The 25,248-nt window shown below is 49.0% G+C and overlaps 1 protein-coding gene across 1 annotated transcript; it reads left to right on the top strand.

Moving 5' to 3' along the window:
- The first annotated feature begins 193 nt into the window (after positions 1 to 193).
- Positions 194 to 20,078, top strand: LOC135370353 (agrin-like). The gene is made up of 5 exons (XM_064604087.1): positions 194 to 388; positions 10,746 to 10,908; positions 18,320 to 18,551; positions 18,602 to 18,637; positions 19,157 to 20,078. The coding sequence occupies exons 1-5, from the start codon at positions 372 to 374 to the stop codon at positions 19,384 to 19,386; spliced, it is 678 nt and encodes a 225-aa protein (XP_064460157.1). The 5' UTR covers positions 194 to 371; the 3' UTR covers positions 19,387 to 20,078.
- The last annotated feature ends 5,170 nt before the right edge of the window (positions 20,079 to 25,248 follow it).

Here is a 25,248-nt window from a genome sequence, read left to right as displayed (position 1 = left end):
TGGTTTCAGTTTCTTGGTTTCTCGAATGTAACTGCAAAATTGTCCTTGTACTGAAAATATTGTGCGTGTCGAAGGGAGCAAACGCACGAATTACCTTATTCGCACCTTATTCGAGTATTCGCACGTTTCTAGATAACAGTTTCTAACGTGCTTTCACTCAAAACAAGCTACGCATAAAAAGAAGTTGGCATCAACCTACGCGCCCATCTGCCCGTATTAGGAAAGTACTCTCGGCTCGCTGCCGTCGAAGCATGTCCTATTTTGGCAAAGTTAGTAACGTCTGCTCCCATATGATTTTCAGTGAACGCGTTTAAATTTATAAGAAGCATTTCAGTATAACCTGGAACGATATTGCGCTTTGGAAACCGACGATGGTTATTACGAACAGGTATCGTATCTTTCACCCTTCACCTGCCTAATATGTAGTACCGTGCTGGTCTCGGGATTTCTACCGATCCTGAGGCAGATATAGGAGTTAGCAAGATTTTTTTTTCTTTCTTTCTAATCGATTAATGCGTGACATTACGTCGTGAGACAAGGATGATCAGGAGCGGATCCAGATCCCAGCGGGGGCGGCTGTTGTATGCCCAAGCCCATAGCGGTAAAGGGGAAAGGAGAAAACCTATTGTTTAACCCGACGATTTCCGTTGTCTGGCTTTTTCGATGTTTGCCATTTTCCAACGGTTCCCCCTTCCCCGGACCCATTACTGAACATATGATCGTGACTGGTGTTTGGTGCGGGAATTCCGGGTCATTGTTTCAGTCCGGGGATTTCGTGACTTTGCCCGCGGAATCTCGGGATATCCAGGAGCAGGATTTCGGGATTGACATAAAACCGAGACAGTGCGTACATTATACACAGCCTCTGAAATTCTGATGTACGTTTTGTACGTCTCTTCCGCACTCGATACACGTGCCAATAAAAAAAAAAAAAAAATCCGTATAATTTGCGGGTATTCTTATACACCAGACTTGTGCCCGTTAGCCGAAAAAAGTAATTGATTACCGTTACCATTACGTCTACGCAAAATGTAACTGATTACCCTTCCAATTACCTGACTCAAAATGTAATTTGGTAAAGAGTAAAAAAGTAACGCGTTACTCCGGTCGTTACTCTACATTCACGCAAAGTATACCAGTCTCTGTGTGCCTCAGAAAAAAGAAAGAAAGGTTCAAGAGCGGAACAGCTGAAATAACACGAATAACAAAAACGCGTAGGACAGGTAGTAGTTCTGTCCGTCTACTGTATTTATCGCCCGGAGTTAATCTCGGCTGGATAAGTAATTGATTACTCGAAAAAAAAAATACTTTCACAGTAAAGTAACTGATTACTCGAAAAATTACTCTAAAAGTAATTTATTATACAAGTAACGCAATTACTAGTAACGCGTCATGCACAAGTCTGTTATATACGAACTGAAGATAGGCTTTTCTTATGCGAAGACTGTGTGAGAAGACTTTTAGCTTTATTCGCAGTCTCATCGATTTATTTCATACCGGCAAAACTGGGTCGCTGAGGTATCAAATGCCCCCGACCGCTTTCAGCCAGAAAAAATAAATAAATAAATAAATAAATAAAAAAGTGGGGTTGGGGTTCTATGAGGATTACGTGTGTGATGGCGCCGGCGTTTTACTCGGGGGGATGCTACGCCTTGGGCAGACTTCACAGGGACAGGGGGTAACTCTACATGGGGGAGGAGGACTTCACACTCGTTGTAATCGTCACCCTATATTTTCCCATCCTCACTGGCTACTCTCGCACACTCGTGCTAAAGTAACTCCCACTCGTTCGTTACCGTTTCTTTCACGTTACTGTTTTTACATTTTTTCCTCACATATACATTCCATTCCATGTTTCCATGTTTGTGGAGAGTTTTCGTATTGGGGCCCCAAGAGTTTTCAGTATCTGACGATACTGAAACCGATTCCCGATTCTGTACTTCGAGCGTCCCGCCCATTTTCGGCGAGCAATATATAAGTATGTACAATCACACGCTGACCCAATCCGCAGACTTCTGCCGGAAGTCGCTATACACTTCGTTTATCTGTTCATCGTAGAAATTGAACTGGCTCCTACAACACCGGCATTTATTTATTTATTTATGTACGAATTTGCAACTCCCGTTCATATACACTCTTAAAAATGAACTTCACCGCATAGCACGCTCCTAGCCAACCATTATCTCGAATGATATCGTTATCTGCCCTGATTTGTTGAAAACACCGGGCGTACGCCTTTTTTGTGACAATTGTGAACAGCATAAGTGTCACAGAAATGGCGTACGCCCCCGGTTTTCAACAAATCAGGGCAGATAACGATATCATTCGAGATAATGGTTGGCTAGGAGCGTGCTATGAGGTGAAGTTCATTTTTAAGAGTGTACGTACGGAACTACAGTAGGTTCGACGTCGCCGATTGCCGTGGAAGGCGCAAAACACTGTATACACTGTATATATACATTGTATCTTGCGCATTATAACTAATTCCAACTAGTGTATTAGTGTGTATTAATATTTGTATTAATATCAATATTCGTAGTGTGCTCTATAGTATGAGTCGTCTAATAAATTTTCTCAAACAAACCCTGCACGCCACCAGAGCTGTACACGCTATACGAGTGATTTCCCCAGAAATTCACTGCTGGGGGGGCGGGGGAGCTTATGCTTGGTGAAGGTTCCACTTAAGGAATTTTTCTTAGACACTGGAAGATTCGTGACACAATGGTGACATCTCTGCACAGCTTTCCCGTTTTATTTGTACAGATTCTTTATGAACGGCATCTAATCACACGACCGACAAAGAAAAAGGACTAGCATATCTTGTCTCACGAAGCTCAATGAATACCTAGCACACAGAGTGGACAAATGGATGGTACTGTAGCGGTGCCGTTAGCGCCATCGACAGCGCACCCGGAATCGCGGCGCGCGATATTAAACGGAGAACGGTTGTTGTCCGTGGTTATTCTATAGCTGAGCCAACATCTGGTGACCCGTGAAAGAGAGCATGACTGTGGTCCATCAGCCCAAGTTTGACAGTACAGGATGTAACTCGCTGCGCAGGATCGACTCACTCACTACCAGGGCGTGTTGGTGGCCGAGCTGGGTGAGGTCACCTGAGAAATTTCAGGGGGGGAGGGGAGGAGGTGTAGGGAAATCCCTGCACGCTACTCCACGCAGGTGACAACAATCTAACTTGAACTTACAAACAGCACACACTGAACAGACAAACGAGGAAACACGGGCGCTGTCTCGTAGGGGGATGCGACACCGTATCTGCTGGATACAGTGGCGTATCTAGGGTGTGGCAGGTGTGGACAGGTGCCATGGGCGCCAGGTGAACAGAGGCGCCATTATGTGGTCGGGTGTGAATGTGCCAGGTCGGGAACTCAACCTGGCACATTCATAAATGATCTGAAGCACCCGCTATTAGAGAGGTTGTAGTGTGAAACCTAGTGCGGACCACACGAAAACGCATCCCCAAGGACATCGTGTTAACCATGTTGCCATGGGCGCAGGTAGCTCTAAATACGCCACTGGCTGGATATTCCGGCTTTTTTGCATGTATTGCGGGGTCATAAGATCCTCGAGAAAGTGTCTGATGTGCATGTAGGGGACAGCATCTCACCGAAACCCCCAAATAACCACCGAAAGAGCATATAGGCAAGTGGTTCCCAAACTTTGTATACCCTGCGACCCATCGGAGCTATCACGTCGCGACCCTCCGTTTTCGCGATGCCACAGCCTACTCGGTTTCAGTACACGAAACCGACGCTGAAGTTTAATTTGACAGCCGATGTGGTCACAGGTATATAGTTGACGGGCCAGAAACCATCGTAGACAGAAAAATAAACGTGTGGCGACGGGGATAGCACTGTTCTTATTCACTAAAGTGAGCTTACTTTGTAGAACCCGTGGTCCGGGCTATCACGATTTTTTTCTTTTTTCTTTTGGACGCAGAATACTTTGGGAAACAAAACACTAGTGTTTCCCAAACTGTGGGTCTTAAAAGGGGCGTACAGCAACTCCCTTTTGGGAGAGTACATCCTTGCCACATATATCATTCCCTTTGGAGTTTACAATTACTCTCCAGTAGGGAATTAAAGGGTCTCCTTACTCCCTTTAACTCCCTGAAGGAAATGAAGAAACTCCTTTTTGAGAGTCTCTCAAAAAAATAAAAAAGTACGAAAAGTAAAAAAAAAAAAGGAAAAGAAAACGGTGGAAAGGTCAGCCAAACTGGACGTCGGCTTGCTATTCCGCAACAAAAAGAAAATTAATGAAGATGAAGAAAGAAGAATGAAATAAATAAAAATGAAAAGACGAAGAATAAAATAAATAAAAATGAAAAGAAGACGAAGAATAAAATAAATAAAAGAAAATAATGAAGAAGAAAGAAAAGGGGGAGGAGCTTGTCAGAAAGTACAGTGAACCATTGTTATTATGACCATGGTCGTTCCCGAAAATTTTGGTCATAATGCGGAATTGTTATATTAACGGGGGAGATTTGCACGGGTTTCACTGCATTGTTCCCCAGGAGTATGGCCGTAAAGCGCGTATGTCACCAGGGTGTCTACCAACCTGGAAAACCTGGAAAACAGGGAATTGTCAGGGAATTTTGATGCAGCTGGTAAAGTCAGGGGATTGTCAGGGAATTTGCCAAAAAAGCAGCTTAAGTCAGGGAAAGCCACAGACAAGTGCCATCACAATATGCAGCGAATCGTGAGTGCCGATCAGTGGTTGAGCGGCCACGGCACAGCATTGTTGCCGTGAGCAGCAGTTCGCCAATACGACAAGGCCTCAGGCAGAAAAATAGACCATACTCACTAATAGTCAATAAATGACATGCTTTATGATGGATTTGTATGAAAAAGTAGCAGCAAGCACAAAATTCCCTTTCGTTTTGGTCAGGGAATTTGCTTGAAATGGTCAGTGAAAACCTGGAAAAGTCAGGGAATTTGAAGGCTGCAACTTAGTAGACACCCTGATGTCACATTATCGGGGGTCATGTTAACGAAGGTTCACTGTCATGGAGATTAAGAAAGAAGAATAAGAGGGAGTTACTGTATAACCTTTTCATTAAGAGAGTGCCTTTCGCACCAACGGACGGGACAGTGCAAAAACCGCATCGCCTTGTCCTGCCCATAAGATGCTGGAAACTACTTTCGTTTTATTTGTGGATACGATTTGTTTGGTGGTCTTGGGGATCCTGGGAATATCCCTTCTTCCATGGTTGAAACCAGCTCCGGTGGCGCAGCGGTAACGCGTGCGCTTGGAGACTGGGAGGTCCGCGGTTCGAATCCGCGGGCCGGCTGTGCCGTCTGGGGTTTTTCCTGGGTTTCCCTCAGATGTGTAATAGGCGTATGCCGGCACAGTTCCCCTGAAGTCGGCCCATGGACGCAGCTATCCCCCCGAGCGGATTCCGCTCGGTCTTCCACTTCACCCTTTCCTCTCCTCCTCTCCACCACCTTTCCCTTCCCGAGAAACATGCCGCCTAATCAGGCAGGCAGACCTCTCGGGTTCCTCCGAACGACACTCCTCCTCCTCCTCCTCCATGGTTGAACTGTTATGCCCGCTGCGCTCCGTAATATTTTGTGTTCCTACTTTTTTACGTCGATCGAAGCAACGTGATACACACCGCCACGTAAGCGCGTTGATCCAACACGATGTCTGTGTAAACAGATACGATGGTAAAAAATGTCCAGGTTTGAGAGAGTCGAAAATAATAAAGCATCGAAGTGTACGGACGGAAAGGAGGCTCGGGCATTGTTCTGTGTTCAGTGTGGTGCAAGCTTAGAAAACCCTGTCGAGACATTACAATAGCAACGTTTGGTTTATTATAAAGTACAGACTTTGAGCCCGAACGCGGAGACCCGCAGACGAAACTGTCTCTTGCCTGCATCGGATATCATTGCACGCTTTTGTTAGCATTGATTCATTCCGATACCATGTGGGGGCGATGTAGCGTTACCGCGCTCAGAGCCGGGGAGAGCTTGGCCATTCTCTGATCTTTTGCCGCCTCATGGGTGGAGCCTATTTTGACGTCAGAGTCGTCGTTGCGCCGCCCAGAAAGCCTGAATCCAAGCAGAATCCGCTTATCAGCCATCTGGTGCGCGCCATTTTGATGCTGTCCTCCAGCTGGTCGACAGCTTTGTTGTTGCACTGAATGCAATCTACAGGAATAACCGGCTTATGACCCACAGCCGCCTGTGATAAGGGGGCTTTGTTGTCAAACTGAAAGAGTTCAAGGACGAAGGGCTTTCTAAAGGACGACGTACGCACGTGTCTTCCCTCCTTGGATCGTAAACAACGATCAGCATCAATATGGCGTCGGCTACCGGCTGACGACGGGACAACAATAGAGCACGGCGAGGGAGGTCGCTTAGCCGTGACGTCGTATGACGCACTTCAAGATAGGCTCCTCCTAATGGCCATACTCTCAATATAAACGGCTCTGAGCGCACTCGTGTTGAATAGATGTGGATCGTTCGCGTGATGTCATGATATTTTACGCTACAAAAAGAGTACGGGTCGACAGCGTTCAAGATGCCCCTGTTCATGTGCATGATGGCGCGGGGAAAGGTAGGAGATTTTCGGCGCTTCGAAACAGTGGCGGATCCGGGGTGGGGTGGGGGGTGGGGGCGGTCGCCCTCAAAACGTCAGTTCATTCATGGGGTGTACCTCCCTCCCCTCCCCCACTACCAGCCTCGACAAAGAACCCCCCCCCCTACCGCAAACCGAGGGTCTAGAACCGCCCCCGCGCCGAAAGAACCGCAAGTCCCACACTCTTAAAAACAAACTTCACCGCATAACGCGCTTCTAGCCAACCATCATCTCGAATGATATCGTTATCTGTCCTGGGGGCTTAATCGCTTCATCGTCGTTATGGTCGTTATGAGCTAACGAGCAGCGGGAAATTCAAAAAGATGGGCACGTGACACATTCCGCGTGACGTATCCCACGCTCTTCACGTATAGCGCGAAGAGCGCCGTGCATGTGTTTTATCACGTGCCCTTCTCGACGAGTGCCCCGCCTGTCGTTAGCTCCTAACTCGTGCAAGTGATTAAGCCCCCAGATTTGTTGGAAACTGGAGACGTACGCCTTTTTTATGACACTTATGCTGTTTATAATTGTCACAGAAAAGGCGTACGCCTCCCGTTTTCAACAAATCATGGTAGATAACGATATCATTGAAGATTATGATTGGCTGGGAGCGTGCTATGCGGTGAGGTTCATTTTTAAGAGTGTATACCTTGCGGCACGTGCAACATATGTCGCCACACTAGACAAGACACGCTTTACGTGTACGTTTACTCCAATCAATTAATTAACCAGATCCGGGGACCGTTTGGTTCCCCTCGCGCGAGGCTTTGCTCCCGTATTAGTGGCTACGGTGCACGGCATGTCACACCAGGGTCGTGGAATGGGGTTTCCAATTCCATTCCGTTGGATGGAGATTTGCGATAATTCCATTCCTTTCAATTCCTCTGCACGTGAAAAGGTATTGTGAGTTCCCACTCCTGGAATGACTTGGCGACCCAATTTCATTCCGTCAATTCCACCAATAAAGGAAAAGGACAGGTAACCATACTGGCAAGTCCAGCAGTGCTAGAGGAGATTGACATTACCAAGCACGGAAAAAGCACAAAGACGAGGTTATTTCACTCTTGACCGTGTGCAGATGTGGTGCAAAGGGTGCGAGGGCAGAAACCAGCACGTCGAAATCAAAACTGCCAACGGGGCACCCGGACCATTCCATTTCCATTCCTAGGACAGTTTCCGCCATTCCATTCCAATTCCATTCGGGGCTAAATCTGTAATGATTCCGGTATCATTCCAACTCCGGAGTGGCAACTCCGCTCGAGTCACTGAATAAGCTTCGCTTCAGAGTATCGACACTGAGGTCCAAGGGAGAGTAGGACCGCCATCTTGTTTCGGCACCACACCGGTATCATCCCCATTTGAGGATCAAAGACGGCTAATAGCGTACTCGATAAACTGCACCAGTGCGACCTGGTGCGACCTGGTGCGGCTTGCCATCCTCGATAAACTGCACTGGTGCGCACTGAACGTCCTCGGTTAAAGGAGTGTACCCGTTCAGTGCAGCACTGAGTTGCCCCGAACTCACACCGAGAAAATCGGCCGAGCGCCAGAGTGCAATCCCAAGAAGCATCACGATTGCCGGAAGCACGGAGGAAGGCGGAAGCGGCAAGTAGCCAGGTGTAGCCGGGCAAGTAGCAGCAGACAGTCATCGTCAGCATGGCATTCGATCGGTGCCGCTCGCCAGGTGCCTCTCGCTACGGGTCGCGCAGCCTACGAGCCACAACGAGCACAGATCTCTAGGTAGCGCATGCTAGCATCCATCAGATCCACCAGTGCAGTGCAGTTCCATGTTCGATAATGCCTCCGCCCAGGGCACAGCCAGTGTAGAGCACCACGCACCACTGTGGTTTCGGGGCAATTCCGGAGCAAGTTTATCGAGGACGCTATACAATAATGCTCCCCGTGGGACAGAGAAGCGTGTATGATTGTTGTGCGATAACCCATGTATTGTCAACCAGAGCGTCCCGAGGATGTCAAGGTGAGCTCAATGCCGCGAACTCGTGCTTGCAAACGAAAGGAATATTTCACTCGCGCACGACAGATGGCATCGTGCGCTAAAGTGCGCATTGCGCGTGCGTGTGGGTAGCGTGGTGCCGAAACAAGATGGCGCATGCTCGCCCTTGGAGCTCAGTGTCGATACTCTGAAGCGTAGCTTATTTAGTGACTCCAAACTCCGCAACCCTGTTCCACACTGAGACTTGGAAAATGACTCTGGTTCGAATTCGGGCGCGGGCTATGCTGTCTGTGTGTTTTCAACGGGTTTACCTCAGACGTTGCAAATGTCGGCACAATTCCCCGTGAAGTCGACCCAGGGTGCTCGATCTGCAGGCAGGCAGATCGCTCGGAAATAGCACACTACCACTACAACCACCCTTGCGCGTGTCCCCTGTTGGAAATGGCCCCAGTGGAAAATTTCTCGAAAATCTTAATGAATTCGATTGGATAGATACGATGCAGACGAATCCTGTTAGAAGTCAAGCAAAATTCCAGTTCGCAATGAATCGCTCGAGTATTACATACTATATCGAAAATAAGTGAACTTTCAATGGGTCTCAATGAGAAATCATTCTAAATGTTAATTAGGGTCAACTGGAACCAGACTGAACAAAACAAACAGAAACCCGTTGGAGGTCACCCTTTGTATCCCATTGAGTTTTTTCTTTTAAATTCAGCGTTAGCGCCGCGAAGCAACTGCGGCTATGAGCGCCGTGCGGATGTGTACAGATGGAGAGAGGACAGCAGGAAGAAGTAGGGGACCGGGAGGGGTTAGACAGACAGGGCGTCCTGGGCCGACTTCAGGGGAACTGGTGCAGACATTCGTCCGGAAAGACTGCCGGAAAACCTCAGCCATCACAGCAGGCAGTGGGATTCGAACCCGTGTCACCTCCTAGCCTCGGCGTGCGTGGAAAGCGACAATCCTAATCATCAGTATTGCAGGGGAGCTGGTGTGTGTTCACATTCGATGGTGCTTCTACCGCAATGGATATAAATGAACAATGAAACTACACATTTGGTTGGCCCCAGTTGAGGCCACTGTTCAACACATGGGTCCCGTCAACCTCTGGATTGACACGTGTTTGCCAGCTTCGCGCTCCTCGTATTTCGACTGACGACGATAGCGTAGTCGACGGCCACCCCCGTTTCAACCGTCCAATGTGAGACCCTCGTCGCTGCGGTACTTTATCCAATGACTTACCAGTGGCTAGAAAATAGGATTGTCAATGCCTTTTATAGAGCCTCGCCTAAGTCTAAACGTATCAGTAGTTTCAGAAATAAATTTGGATCATGTGGGGCGCAATGGCTCTACGTAGAGAAGAGGGGGGGGGGGGGTATGTTTATTGAAAAAGAAAGACAGGAAAGGTTAGTCAGGTTGGTAGAGATGAATATAACCAAGTCAGCAGTAAAGCCCGTAAGTGCCCTTGGAGTAAAATACGTAAATAAATAAACTGCTATTCTATTCTAATATCAGCAGCTATTTCCGATGTTCTTTTCTAAATTCCGTGTTAGCGCCGCGAAGCAACTGTGGCTATGAGCGGCGTACAGATGTGGATAGATGGAGAGAGGACAGCAGGAAGGAGTGGGGGACAGGAGTGGTTTAATATGCGTCGGGGGCCGACTTCAAAGGGAACTGGTGCTGACATTTGTCTGGAAAACCTGCCGGGGAACCCACGGAAAACCTCGGGCAGCAGAGCCGGTGTTTGGATTCGAACTCACCCCCTCCCAGTCCTACTAGATTTGGCTATACGCTGTGCATGAGAGGAGGCAGTGAGAGGGAAGAGGGAGGGCGCCGCCGTAGCCAATGGGGCTTTCCGAGTGGAGTAACCGGGAGAGGAGATATGCGCAGAACGCTCGGTTACTTGCAGAGCGTATATACAGGATGTGTCACCTAACACGGGGGAACGAAGAAAAATCGTACTTCTAAATCTACTTGCTCGAACACTATGCGGCCAGCGTCCTAACAGTACAGTATTTTGGCACGACGTTGGCGGGATATCGTTAATACTGGAGCAATACATATGACCCAATATTGAGAATATCTGTTTATATTGCCGACTGTAGGATTCCGAGCAGCTCTGGCAACCCAGAGTCCTGATAGTAACACGGACATTACGAAGAGGTTTATCCTGTATAATTCTTAAATGTTGCAGCGCGCTAAAGCTGGCGTGCGTACTGATGATGGTGCTCCTGGTGGAAGGTCGTCGTCGGCGTATCTACAGCGAGTGTTCGGAACGTGCCATCCAGGAACGGGAGGACGAAGCCAATGTCGTCGTCAGCGCCACAGTGGAGAGACTTCTGCATTCCGGAGCTCAGGTGAGTTTCTCACATCGCATTCAAGGCATCTAGAGAGCCACTAATAAGCTTCGCTTTAGCGTATCGACATTGATGTCCAAGGGAGAGAAGGAGCGCCATCTTGTTTCTGCACCACACCGGTACCATCCCCATTTGAGGATCAAAGACGGATAATATAATGTAGAGTGACTAAATAGGGAGCAGAGTGTTGACGCTGAGGTCCAAGGGAGAGTAGGAGCGCCATCTTGTTTCCGCACCGCACCGGTACCATCCCCATTTGAGGATCAAAGACGGATAATATAATGTAGAGTGACTAAATAGGGAGCAGAGTGTCGACGCTGAGGTCCAAGGGAGAGTAGGAGCGCCATCTTGTTTCCGCACCGCACCGGTACCATCCCCATTTGAGGATCAAAGACGGATAATATAATGTAGAGTGACTAAATAGGGAGCAGAGTGTTGACGCTGAGGTCCAAGGGAGAGTAGGAGCGCCATCTTGTTTCCGCACCGCACCGGTACCATCCCCATTTGAGGATCAAAGACGGATAATATAATGTAGAGTGACTAAATAGGGAGCAGAGTGTCGACGCTGAGGTCCAAGGGAGAGTAGGAGCGCCATCTTGTTTCCGCACCGCACCGGTACCATCCCCATTTGAGGATCAAAGACGGATAATATAATGTAGAGTGACTAAATAGGGAGCAGAGTGTCGACGCTGAGGTCCAAGGGAGAGTAGGAGCGCCATCTTGTTTCCGCACCGCACCGGTACCATCCCCATTTGAGGATCAAAGACGGATAATATAATGTAGAGTGACTAAATAGGGAGCAGAGTGTCGACGCTGAGGTCCAAGGGAGAGTAGGAGCGCCATCTTATTTCCGCACCGCACCGGTACCATCCCCATTTGAGGATCAAAGGCGGATAATATAATGTAGAGTGACTAAATAGGGAGCAGAGTGTCGACGCTGAGGTCCAAGGGAGAGTAGGAGCGCCATCTTGTTTCCGCACCGCACCGGTACCATCCCCATTTGAGGATCAAAGACGGATAATATAATGTAGAGTGACTAAATAGGGAGCAGAGTGTCGACGCTGAGGTCCAAGGGACAGTAGGAGCGCCATCTTGTTTCCGCACCGCACCGGTACCATCCCCATTTGAGGATCAAAGACGGATAATATAATGTAGAGTGACTAAATAGGGAGCAGAGTGTCGACGCTGAGGTCCAAGGGAGAGTAGGAGCGCCATCTTGTTTCCGCACCGCACCGGTACCATCCCCATTTGAGGATCAAAGACGGATAATATAATGTAGAGTGACTAAACAGGGAGCAGAGTGTCGACGCTGAGGTCCAAGGGAGAGTAGGAGCGCCATCTTGTTTCCGCACCGCACCGGTACCATCCCCATTTGAGGATCAAAGACGGATAATATAATGTAGAGTGACTAAATAGGGAGCAGAGTGTCGACGCTGAGGTCCAAGGGAGAGTAGGAGCGCCATCTTGTTTCCGCACCGCACCGGTACCATCCCCATTTGAGGATCAAAGACGGATAATATAATGTAGAGTGACTAAATAGGGAGCAGAGTGTCGACGCTGAGGTCCAAGGGAGAGTAGGAGCGCCATCTTGTTTCCGCACCGCACCGGTACCATCCCCATTTGAGGATCAAAGACGGATAATATAATGTAGAGTGACTAAATAGGGAGCAGAGTGTCGACGCTGAGGTCCAAGGGACAGTAGGAGCGCCATCTTGTTTCCGCACCGCACCGGTACCATCCCCATTTGAGGATCAAAGACGGATAATATAATGTAGAGTGACTAAATAGGGAGCAGAGTGTCGACGCTGAGGTCCAAGGGAGAGTAGGAGCGCCATCTTGTTTCCGCACCGCACCGGTACCATCCCCATTTGAGGATCAAAGACGGATAATATAATGTAGAGTGACTAAATAGGGAGCAGAGTGTCGACGCTGAGGTCCAAGGGAGAGTAGGAGCGCCATCTTGTTTCCGCACCGCACCGGTACCATCCCCATTTGAGGATCAAAGACGGATAATATAATGTAGAGTGACTAAATAGGGAGCAGAGTGTCGACGCTGAGGTCCAAGGGAGAGTAGGAGCGCCATCTTGTTTCCGCACCGCACCGGTACCATCCCCATTTGAGGATCAAAGACGGATAATATAATGTAGAGTGACTAAATAGGGAGCAGAGTGTCGACGCTGAGGTCCAAGGGAGAGTAGGAGCGCCATCTTGTTTCCGCACCGCACCGGTACCATCCCCATTTGAGGATCAAAGACGGATAATATAATGTAGAGTGACTAAATAGGGAGCAGAGTGTCGACGCTGAGGTCCAAGGGACAGTAGGAGCGCCATCTTGTTTCCGCACCGCACCGGTACCATCCCCATTTGAGGATCAAAGACGGATAATATAATGTAGAGTGACTAAATAGGGAGCAGAGTGTCGACGCTGAGGTCCAAGGGAGAGTAGGAGCGCCATCTTGTTTCCGCACCGCACCGGTACCATCCCCATTTGAGGATCAAAGACGGATAATATAATGTAGAGTGACTAAATAGGGAGCAGAGTGTCGACGCTGAGGTCCAAGGGAGAGTAGGAGCGCCATCTTGTTTCCGCACCGCACCGGTACCATCCCCATTTGAGGATCAAAGACGGATAATATAATGTAGAGTGACTAAATAGGGAGCAGAGTGTCGACGCTGAGGTCCAAGGGAGAGTAGGAGCGCCATCTTGTTTCCGCACCGCACCGGTACCATCCCCATTTGAGGATCAAAGACGGATAATATAATGTAGAGTGACTAAATAGGGAGCAGAGTGTCGACGCTGAGGTCCAAGGGAGAGTAGGAGCGCCATCTTGTTTCCGCACCGCACCGGTACCATCCCCATTTGAGGATCAAAGACGGAAACAACAACAACAACAACTTTATTTTCGACCTTGGAGAGAGGGGAGTTTCATCGCCACAGGCGATACTCTACCCCATTGCTTGATGTAATGGGGGGAATAAAATAACGAGTCCCTTCACAATAACGATCGAAGTCCGATGGTGTCCAGAAATGTCAGAAGAGCTTTGAGCGCAGAGCGTTGCTGGGCTGGATTGGGCCAGGGACCATGCAATTTCGATAGGGAGAAAGGGCGAGAGTCCAGCTGACGAAGAGACTCGGAGAGTGCGGTTCGGGAAGGTTCGTAGTGAGGGCAATGAAGAAGAATGTGCTCCAGATCCTCAAGAGCACCACAGTGGCAGCAGGTGGGAGAATCAACTTGTCTCACGCGGTAACGCCACTGAGCTGTAAAGGCCACATCGAGGCGCATTCTGTGGATTAATGCAGCATCTTGACGAGAGGTGTTTCCTGGCATGCGGAAAGCGAGCGTGGGATCAACTCTGTTCAACATAGAGGGGGGAAGAATGTCGGTTGTCCGTTGGCGGGAAGCCATGGGTGTCACTAGGCGTCGCAGAATTGAACGGCGGTCTCCTCTCAGCAGAACAATACGGGTCCGTTTCCGATACGAGAGGGCTGCTTCTGCGGCGCTGTCGGCCTGCTCGTTCCCCACGACATCACAATGGGCTGGAACCCACTGGAGAACTAGCCTGTGGCCTGCGGCGTAGATAGTGTGGTAAGCCATTAACACGTCTGTGACTAGGGGTGCGGATGGGCCTCGTATGCCGGAATTTTCAATTGCTTGAAGTGCAGATTTGGAGTCTGTAAAGACTGCCCATTCCCGGGGTGGAAAATCAGCGATGTGTTGTAGAAAGAAAAGGATGGCATAGAGTTCCGCAGCTGTGGAGGAGGTTGGATGTGAAAGGCGTCTTCCGTGCACGACGCCTTCGGATGGAATGACGAAGGCTGAGGCGGACTTGTTGTTTCGGGATGCGCCATCAGTATATGCTGCCGTAAACGTAGAAAACTTCTCGTCTACCAGAGCATGAAAATGGGCTCAGAGGACTTGAGGGGGGACCTGATCTCTTCTTTCCAGAAGGTTTGGGAGGCGTACAAAAGTGGGCGGTACCGGTAGAGACCAGGGGGCTTCCGGCGGTATAGTGTCCTTAGTTATGAAGCCAGTGAGAGTCTGGCGTGTCCTCTGCGCTACTCGATAGAAGTCGCTTTCAGGGCGGTATCGAATTTTCCTGAGTAGCGGGTGGCGGGGAATGTGAGCACGCAAACGGAGGTAGTACCGAGCCGTTTCCCGTTCACGGAGAACTTCAATCGGGAGCTCACCAGCTTCAGCCAGTACTTGCCGTGTTTCAGCCATTCTTGGAACTCCGAGGCATCGACGAAGGCTTCGAGCAAACAGGGACCGAAGCGTATTTAATGAAGTTGTTGATATCCTGTGCAGAATAGGAAGGCTGTAAAGCACAGTTGCCCTCACGACGGATCAAAGACGGATAATATAATGTAGAGTGGCTAAACAGGGAGCAGAGTATCGACACTGAGGTCCAAGGGAGAGTAGGAGCGCCATCTTGTTTCTGCACCACACCGGTACCATCCCCATTTGAGGATCAAAGACGGATAATATAATGTAGAGTGGCTAAACAGGGAGCAGAGTATCGACACTGAGGTCCAAGGGAGAGTAGGAGCGCCATCTTGTTTCTGCACCACACCGGTACCATCCCCATTTGAGGACCAAAGACGGGTAATATAATGTAGAGTGGCTAAACAGGGAGCAGAGTATCGACACTGAGGTCCAAGGGAGAGTAGGAGCGCCATCTTGTTTCTGCACCACACCGGTACCATCCCCATTTGAGGATCAAAGACGGATAATATAATGTAGAGTGGCTAAACAGGGAGCAGAGTATCGACACTGAGGTCCAAGGGAGAGTAGGAGCGCCATCTTGTTTCTGCACCACACCGGTACCATCCCCATTTGAGGATCAAAGACGGATAATATAATGTAGAGTGGCTAAACAGGGAGCAGAGTATCGACACTGAGGTCCAAGGGAGAGTAGGAGCGCCATCTTGTTTCTGCACCACACCGGTACCATCCCCATTTGAGGATCAAAGACGGATAATATAATGTAGAGTGGCTAAACAGGGAGCAGAGTATCGACACTGAGGTCCAAGGGAGAGTAGGAGCGCCATCTTGTTTCTGCACCACACCGGTACCATCCCCATTTGAGGATCAAAGACGGATAATACAGGGTGGGTGCTATAAAAAGTCAGTGACATTTTCTCGCGTGACGCCATACCTATACTTGACAGACAGACTTCTGGTGCCACACAGTGAATAATACCAGAGAAACTTACGAAAAAAATCGTGGTTACCAAGCTCTGCTAACAAAATAAATACGGCCACGGAAACTTTCGTCTTCATGTATTTCCTATGCGCTATACCGATGGATGAAGGTGAAAGTTTGCGTGGTCGTATTTATTTTGTTACACAGTGCCTGGTAACCGCTTTTTTTTTTGTGGGTTTCCCCTGCACAAATTCTTTACTCTGAAGCAGAGAAAGTCTTACACAACGAGATTTGACCGAGGCAGACCACACTTAGGGACGACACAAACATGTAAGCCTCATACGCCCGGAAATCAATGAATGCAACAATTCAGGGAAAAGAGGACTTTACAGGGAAAAGAGGACCCCGTACTTGAGGCACTCAATGACTCATGGTAAACGGCGTGCTGGTGTGGTGTAGTAGTAGCATATCTAACCAGAAATCAGAAGACCCAGGTTCGATTCTTGGCGTCAGCGCCTCTTTTCCCTGAATTGTTGCATTCAGAGAAAGTCTGTGCATCAAGGAGGTATCACGTCTTGCACGAAAATGTGATTGACCTTTTAGAGCACCCACCCTGTATAATGTGGAGTCACCAAATAGGGAGTAGAGTAGCGACACTGAGCCACGCCGACGAGCGAGCCCGCCATCTTGGGTTCGGCGCGGCTGCGTCGCCTAGCAATGGGACACCAATCTCCCCCTTCTCTGCCGGAGAATAGCGCGCAGTCGAGACAGCTCGCAAACGCGAAAACCGGTTTTGGATAGAGGGGTCACAGCATGGAAGGCCCGTTCTTCGACGGAGAAACCACGTGACACGATCGGCCCAATCACAGACACCGAACGGCGGTTCCGGCTCGGAAAAGGAATTCGATACTCTCTTCCCCTATTTAGTGACTAATATAAAGCTCCCTGTGGGATAGAGAAGCGTGCATCATTGTTGCGCTATAATCCATGTATTGCCACCAGAGCGTCCCGAGGATGTCACGGAGAGCTCAAGACTGTCAGCCTTGACGAGCTGCTCGCAAGAGAAAAGAACGTTTCACCCACGCACGGGACATTGCATCATCCGCTAAAATGCGCCTGAGGTGCGCGTGCGTGTGGCTACCGTGGTGCGGAAACAAGATGGCGCATGCTGGCTTGGAACTCAGTGTCGATACTCTGAAGCGAAGCTTCTTTAGTGACTGTAAAGGTTTCAGGAGTCGTCCACGAAGGGAGACACGACTACGGTACCCTTTCCCTTCACCAACTGCAATTTTGGATGACCAATCCTCGCTTTACTATTCCCTCTCCCTCTTGTCTCCCTCCTTTCTGCTGTCTGTCTGTGTCCATCTGTCCACGGCTGTACGTCGCTCATAGCCACAGTTGCTTCCGGGCGTTGACACGGAATCAAAGAGGAAAACAAACGTAAAAGAACATCATCAACAACAACAATAGATGATGGCGATGAGATGGGGTGTTTCACCGCGGTAGCACGGTACCCTACCCTATTGCACGTGGATCATTATATGAAGATGATGAAAGAAGGATGAAAATACGAGAAAGAATCTCGGCTCATTTGCGTTTGTTTGGAGCCCCACTTTCGTTAGCGTCAGTGCTGTCTCTCGGACTGCGCCGAGACTGCGCTCTGTAAAGCTCTGTTGTAGCAGGTTTCGTGTCGTACATTGTGCTCTTCAGCAGTTTCTACACACTTTCTTCCTCCTCTCATACATTTTCGCGTACGCACATTCCTACATGCATACATATACTTACTTATTCATGTATATATGTCATTAGTACCCGCGCTTAACCTGGACTTACATCCCGTCACTACCAAACGGACCCTTTTGTCCTGGCCAATCTCCCTTAGTGACTCACGGCTATCTTTTGATTGTAAGAACAATTAAAGCGTCTCAAGCAATCCAGTGGATGACAGGAAGTTCATGAACAGGCGAAGAACCCGACGACAGATCACAGGAAAAAGAACATGATCTTTCAATCGTTATACCAAATCAATGGGCGCGCAGGCATATCTTCTCGAGCACTTGGTCGAGTGTCGACATACTTTTAGATTGACAGTTTTGGACATCTTCCTATTTGTCCTCGCTAGTTATTTTAATTTTCACTAGTCACGTCACTACCACTGTTTTGACGCACTATGACCTTTGTTGTCGATGCGCCAAAAAACCTCGAATCATCATCATCATCACCATCATCTACATACTGGTGTAAATCCGAAAATGTCCCTTTCCAGGTGAGTGCAAGAGTGAAACGTGTCCTGAAGGGGCCTCGAGAGCTGAACGGTTCAGTGGTCCTCATAACGGGCCTGGACGACCCTGAACTGTGCGACGCCAAACTCAAAGGAGGCGACACACGTCTCTTTGTACTGCACTTCTTTGGAGATTCTGGGGCTGAAATGCGGGCTCTGGCAAGCCCTCTTCGCATGACGCTGCCAAATCTCGATAAACTGCAGGCAGCAGTTAATGGTAGGCTATTAGAGTCCCTCGTAACACCGGCTCATGGTTCTGAATTGCAGATGAGCCCTACAGGAGAAGACCACACATCATAGACTGTAAGTGTCTTCTTTCTTTCACCGTGCTTTTATCTCACTCCTTCGCTGCGTATAGACTTGTCGGCACTGTGCTGCCAACAACGACATCCGTTGTGCCTTCCCAGAAATAATCAGGCGTGAGTGTTGACAAAGGAGAGCCAAAACCCTTCGAAGACCCTTAAGCTATCTAAACGTCTATATTGTATATATATATATATATATATATATATATATATACGGTCGAGGGAAGGGCAAAAAATCAAACGGCCACGAAGTTTTACAGTTGTGGAAGGAAAAAGACGCGGACAACAGCTTTTAGGGAAGTTAGAAACATTAGTTCATTTAATGGGCAGAAACTAAAAGTTAAATGAAAAAAGAAAGAAAAAGGTCGACGTTTCGACAGTGGCACTGTCTTTCTCAGGACAAAAGATGCACAAGCGGTTACAGATTCAGGTTTGGTACGTGACGTGCCAAACATGGACGTAGCGCAGCGTGCAACTATATATATATTTGAAATCACGTATGATATTTTTTTTCCAGTGCCATGCGAGACGAAGTACTGCTCATGGAACGGAGACTGCAGCGAGACGACACATTACCGTAGCAGCGCTGCCCACTGCAGTTGCCCCACCAACTGCGTGCACCACCCTGGAGCTGTCTGCGGTCACGATGGGAAGACGTACGCCTCGCATTGCCGCCTACGTGTAGATTCTTGCCACAATCAGAAGACAGTTTGGGTCAAGCACCAGGGACATTGCACGTCCTTCTGAGCTCGGACCGTACGTGCCGTAAAACGATTGATGCGAACAAACCTTTCTTATTGCGCGTTACTTCTCACTGGATGTGTTTCGGATTGTTTTACTCCGAGAGAATTTTTTAACAGGAGCTTTACAAGCAGCTGGGCTACAAATCGTTAAGTTTTCGTATGACGGATATAGCTTTATACTACTGCCTCTCGACCGGAGTCCTTCCACATTTGTACTATACTGTATAAATTATTACCACCAATGTTTCCTCACTGTTAATTCTCTCGTTGAATGGTTGTCTTCTTTTCGTCGAGCTCATATAATTAAAAGCGCTAAAATCTGAACAGACGCTACACACAAAGCGCTATTGTCGGATTTTATTTTTACAATTTATTATTATATTTTTACTATCAGATTGTTCAGATTTCAGCAGTTCTAATCATGAAATCATGCATTCACCAACAGGCCCAAATGGCAGTTATGAATTCTGTTCATCAAAACTTGCAGGACGTAAGATAGAGATACGCGCTGTCCTTGTCGAGGGTACACAAAATCTCAGTCAGGTAGGAAGAAGTACACGTCATAGGGACTAACGCCTCTGAAAACGTGTGCACGTATGAGACCGTTACGGTAATGTTTCGCACCGCATCACCTATGCTGTACTTGGTCTAGTTTTCTTCAAACAGATTGCATAATAAACGAGTTTTAAAAATTAACACTGCCTCCAAGACGCACCAGCGACGATGACATCGTGATGACGTGGGCCAGGCACACCAATGGGAGCGCGGCGCAGGAGATTGTCTCGGAGCTCGTCTGTTTCACGTGCGCATCGCAATGCACTGAGAAACCCTTGGTGAATACGTCGACTTTCGCATCAGCTTGAGCATTGACGCGACCATGTCGCGTGGAACACGGCCTTAAATTTCTGGCTGCACGAACACGTCCGACGCTAGCCCAATATTGGCATTCCACAGGTAGATCACATATACTGCTCGTGGCTCGCAGACGCGTGCCCGCTCGCAAGTCAGTGGGAACTCAGGCATATACTCAACATCCGGCGACTGCTCTTGCGATGTACGAGGGATGTTCAAGTCAAACCGTGACTTTTCAGTTTTCGCAAAAGTAAAATGAACTTACAGGCGAGAAATTAGTTTTACTTTTCAACGTAATCTCCAGCTGCACTAAGCTTGTCCCAGCGTTTCACGAGGGCTTGGATGCCAGCAGCGTAGAAATCCTTACCGGCGCGTAGCAGCCATGATCGGACCGCATTCTTGACCTCGTCGTCGCAGCTTAAGTGGCGGCCCCCAAGGAACGCCTTTAGTGGCCCGAAGAGATGGAAATCGCTGGGGGCGAGGGCTGGAGTGTAAGGGGGATGTGGCAGCAACTCCCAGCCAAGTTCTTGTAAGGTGCGTGTCGTGAGATGCGTGGTGGAGATGCGGGTGTGCATTGCCCTCTAGGAGGAAGACTGCTTTGGTGATGATGCCCGGTCGCTTTTGCGTCAGCTCCTTATGCACATCCCTGAGAACCCGGCAGTAATATGCACTGTTGATTGTGGTACTACTGGGCAGAAAATCAACATGAACAACGCCAGCCTTGTCCCGGAAAACCGTGGCCATGACCTTACCCGCAGGCGGGTGCTTTGGAACTTCTTGGGAGCTGGCGAGCCCGGATGCTTCCACTGTTTTGATGCCTGTTTATAGACTCAGGAGTGAAATGGTGCACCCACGTTTCATCGCACGTGATGATTCGATCAAGGAACGGCTGTCCTTCAGTGTCGAAACGGTACCTTAGAGCTCTTGGGACATTTCCAGTGTTCTCTGCCGGTTAAACGCGGAAAGCCGCACGGGACCCAACGGGCACTAACTTACCCAACGGGCACTAACTTTCCGAGGTGTTCATGAATGACAGTGTTCAACGTTCCCACAGAGCGGTCCCTCTTTCGAGCCAGTTCCAGACATGTTATCCGTCGGTTCTTGAGGATCAGGCGCTCCATAAGTTGGATGTTCTCGGGAACTCTGACACTGCATGGGCTCTGAGCCGCCCCGGCCGGGATCGTCCTGCACTGATGTACGGCCGTCTCGGAACCGTTTGCACCACTTAAACGCTTTGCTGCGGCTAAGTGTATCGTGGGCATACTGATCCTGAAGTCTTCTGTGAATTTCAGATGACTTTTCGCCTTCATTTACGAGAAACTTAATGACAATTCGCTGTTCGATGTGCGCGCACACCTCGTTGTCAGCCATTTTGTCCAGCACGTGTCTTCTGGTTTGCACAAACATTGGACCACCATGTTGTGAACGTGGAGGCCTGTCCGTGTGAAAATGACGTAAAAGAAGTAGCGGGAGCCATTTGTACACTCAGGAGACAGAAAGTCCCGGTTTGATGTGAACACCCCTTGTATTACATCAGATTGCGCAGACACTACTTCGCTACTTTTCGTAGAATTTTTGGCGTTATAGACCCCTTCCTGTTTGTAAAGAAATGACGTCATAGTGTTCCACAGCGCCACCAATTTGGTAGAGTTGAACAACGCTGGAAGCTATAGGGGCGAACCAGGTCGCGCCCGAAAGCCAGGATCCCGAAGGGGTTGCGACGGTCCCTGGGAGGGACGCGACCTTCCGTCCTGGTTTTATTTCAATAGGAGGCTGCGAACCCAGCTCTCACCTTCCGATTTCGTTCGGTTTCCGTCTGTATTCCGACGTCATGATGATGTTTCTCGGATAGAGGTCTATTGTCGGTCATGAACCAGGAGTAAGCCTGAACCATAGTTTCGAAATCGACCGGAACAGAAGCGACAGATGAAATGACGTCTAGGGTTGCCCGAACCCTAACAAACGTACAACTCAATTGAGTCCCGGTTGCAACCGTACAATCACTTTTACACGATGCTGACGCGATATTCAAAACGAGAGGAGCCGTTTGCAGAGTATACAAGAATAATAAAAAAAAGATTGCTGACATTGTGACTGAGTAACGCTAAGTAACCCGAATTTGTACATATCTTGTGTCGTTTTAAGTTCTGTGTTGTGTCATTTATAGCAGAAACAGGCTACCCCAAACCCGTGGTACGCCGGCCCCCGTAATTCCTCCATTGTTCAATGCGCGGTTCTGCATTCCTGTCCTACGAGCTTTCCGGACGGGTATTGCCACGGGTTTCTATAGAACGCGCCCCCGGCAATCACATCGCGCTGCATATGGCTTGCTCGGCTACGGGCATTGTTCCCGTGCAAGAAGGCTTCGCTATCTGTGCAGCCTTAAAACGAAACATTCGCGAAGGAGTCCTCGACGGTTTCGAAGAACAACCACCGGACAGCAACGGTGAGATCACAAGCGAATATACCAAAATTGAGAGGTCCACAAAGGACATCAAAAAGGTCGCAATGGCACCTTGTGGTTAAGGGAGTAACTCGAAGGGTTCAACGAGTATACCGCTATCGACAGCAATATGCTACATCAGTGGCGTATCTAGAGCTACCTGCACCCATGGCAACATGGTTAACATGATGTCCTTGGGGATGCGTTTTCGTGTGGTCCGCACTAGGTTTCACGCTACAACCTCTCTAGTGGCGGGTGCTTTAGATCATTTATGAATGTGCCAGGTTGAGTGCCCGACCTGGCACATTCACACCCGACCACATAATGGCGCCCCTGTTCACCTAGCGCCCATGGCACCTGTCCACACCTGCCACACCCTAGATACGCCACTGTGCTACATCGCGTAACAGACGTCTATACCAGCGGGATTCTGTTCGGCAGAAAGACGAACAGATGAACGTTACTGTGGTGGTGTCGTGGTATTGTCGAGCGGTTTGCTTGTCACAGTGTTGCGGCATGGGTCGTGCATCATGGGTCGACTTCTCAGGAAACTATGCTGACATTCGCATTAGTCTCAAGAAATCTCAGGGTGAACGGTTAGGTATAGCACAGTCATGGCCAGGATTCCAATTTACGCGTTACCTCTCAGTCTCGACGCGGAAGAAGGTGAACGTCTTGAAGGGCCCTGAAGGTCTGCCTTGATGAACTGCGTCTTGGAATGAGGCCGAACGGTCGCGGGGAGGCGTTCCCTGTAGTACTGCTACTCCTGGAGAGATTTTTTCTTCTAACCCTAGCCACGAAGCCATGGGAGATGTATGGCAACGCCACTTTCGGAAGCTGGAAGCGGAGGAACGAAACTGCAGATGAAGACTATATGCTGATAAGAGACATGACACCACGTGGTGCCTCATGAACTCTGACTAGGCGACACAGTGCTACTAAGACGACCGTCGCCGTTGCACGAATCTACGATGTGAGGCAAGATAGACCAAGGGAAAGGGGTAAAGAAATGTGTTAACGCTGGTGATGGACCCGATGTCCCTGGCTATCTGCCAAACTCAAAATAAGATTCAGGAATACGGCATTTGGATAACACACAGACAGTTTACTGACACTCTCGTATGATACATACAATGAAATACAATAAGATATACCTAGCAATTTGGGTGATGAAGGGCCGAATGAGCTAAAGCGAGGATCCAACAGACTAACGACGTATGGTGATGAACGTCGTACAATGAAAGAACTCAGAACAGCACGTGGCGCGCGCTTATAAGCATGTAGCGGCGCCACTGCTGGCTTATGACGGTGAGGCCGAATTGAACAGTGGTTGGCTCTCACAACGAGTGAGTCACCGCAATACAAGCTGTAACGACCGCACAAAGGAACCGCAATCAACGCTGCACGGGATAACGAGAAGACGGTTAGGAATATAGAACGCGTTTTAAAACGCATTCCATACGGCCCTCTCATGATTTCAAAGCCCAGGACACGGCTGGGGACCTGGTAGAAATGCTGAACGAGCGGGACACCGTAAAAGACGGATCCAGATCGATCAGCAGTCGACACCCGAGGTAAGTCGCCAGAGGTATACCAGCGTAACCACAGTGTAGTGGGGTCCCAGTTTGTGGGACGGTCAAAGACACATTAGAAGTCAACTGAAGTCATTACATTTTGTTTACGTTATGAGGGTCCTGTTCATTCCATCGGAGCCCCAGGCGACAGACTGCCTCCCGAGAGTCAGCTTACAGAGCGTGCCAGACGACCCCACGAAATTTACAGGCACGCGGGTTCACGTGTATGGGATACCATAGGAGTTTGGATATATGCTACAACGCAACACAAGACTTAAGCCCTGTTTTGTCTTTTCAGCTGGAAGTCGGCTACTCAGATTTACACCAGCGCTCTTTTTATGCTCGAGGACAGGCATACCGTACGGTGTCTCTGGTGTCTCTGCAAGCGGGGGCCCAGAGTGTGCAGCTTGTGGGGACCGCGAAGGAAGTCGGCTCGGTTCGGCCAGAGGGAGCGCCAGTTCCACGGAGGAAGGAAACACAGCTGTGTTTCCTTCCTCCAGGGCACTGGTAAAGCATGCCAGTAAACAAGCCTGTACAGCACTAAAGGAAATCAGATCGATCTGCAGCTGCACGTAGCACAGCGCCAGCCTGCAAACGAACCATTCAAGACGACTCTGTCACAGACAGGGGTACGAAACAACCGATCAAATTCGTAATAACGAATTAAACGTTATTCCCGTGACAAAGCTGCTTTCTGTTGAACGACAGCCGCAACAGCGGTAAGAACACGTTAACAAAATGTTGTTCCCGCTATGGCACTCACATTTTTAAAGTAAATGGCTTTAGAAAAGCATAAAAGCACGGAAAGCAGCGCGAACAACAAAGTATTTCTAAACCGAAATTTTAGAGAGGATCACGTGGTGGACAGGAAGTAATGACGGTTTTGACGGGGGCGACCGATAGAGGGGTCTCACGGAAATATGTTCGTTTGTAAGCTGGCGCTGTGCTACAGCTGGAGATTAATTTGATTTCCTCCATTGCTGTTTGATTACTGGCA

The sequence above is a fragment of the Ornithodoros turicata genome, chromosome 10 (assembly GCF_037126465.1).
Source record: "Ornithodoros turicata isolate Travis chromosome 10, ASM3712646v1, whole genome shotgun sequence".
Taxonomy (NCBI): domain Eukaryota; kingdom Metazoa; phylum Arthropoda; class Arachnida; order Ixodida; family Argasidae; genus Ornithodoros; species Ornithodoros turicata.
Note: the sequence above shows the minus strand (reverse complement) of the source record. Positions and strands in the feature narration are given on the sequence as shown.

Excerpts from the sequence above, each read along its gene's own strand:
- LOC135370353 (XM_064604087.1), top strand. Across the intron at positions 18,552-18,601 it reads ACTGCAGGCAGCAGTTAATG|ATGAGCCCTACAGGAGAAGA; the intron begins GTAGGCTATTAG and ends TCTGAATTGCAG. Across the intron at positions 18,638-19,156 it reads AAGACCACACATCATAGACT|TGCCATGCGAGACGAAGTAC; the intron begins GTAAGTGTCTTC and ends TTTTTTTTCCAG.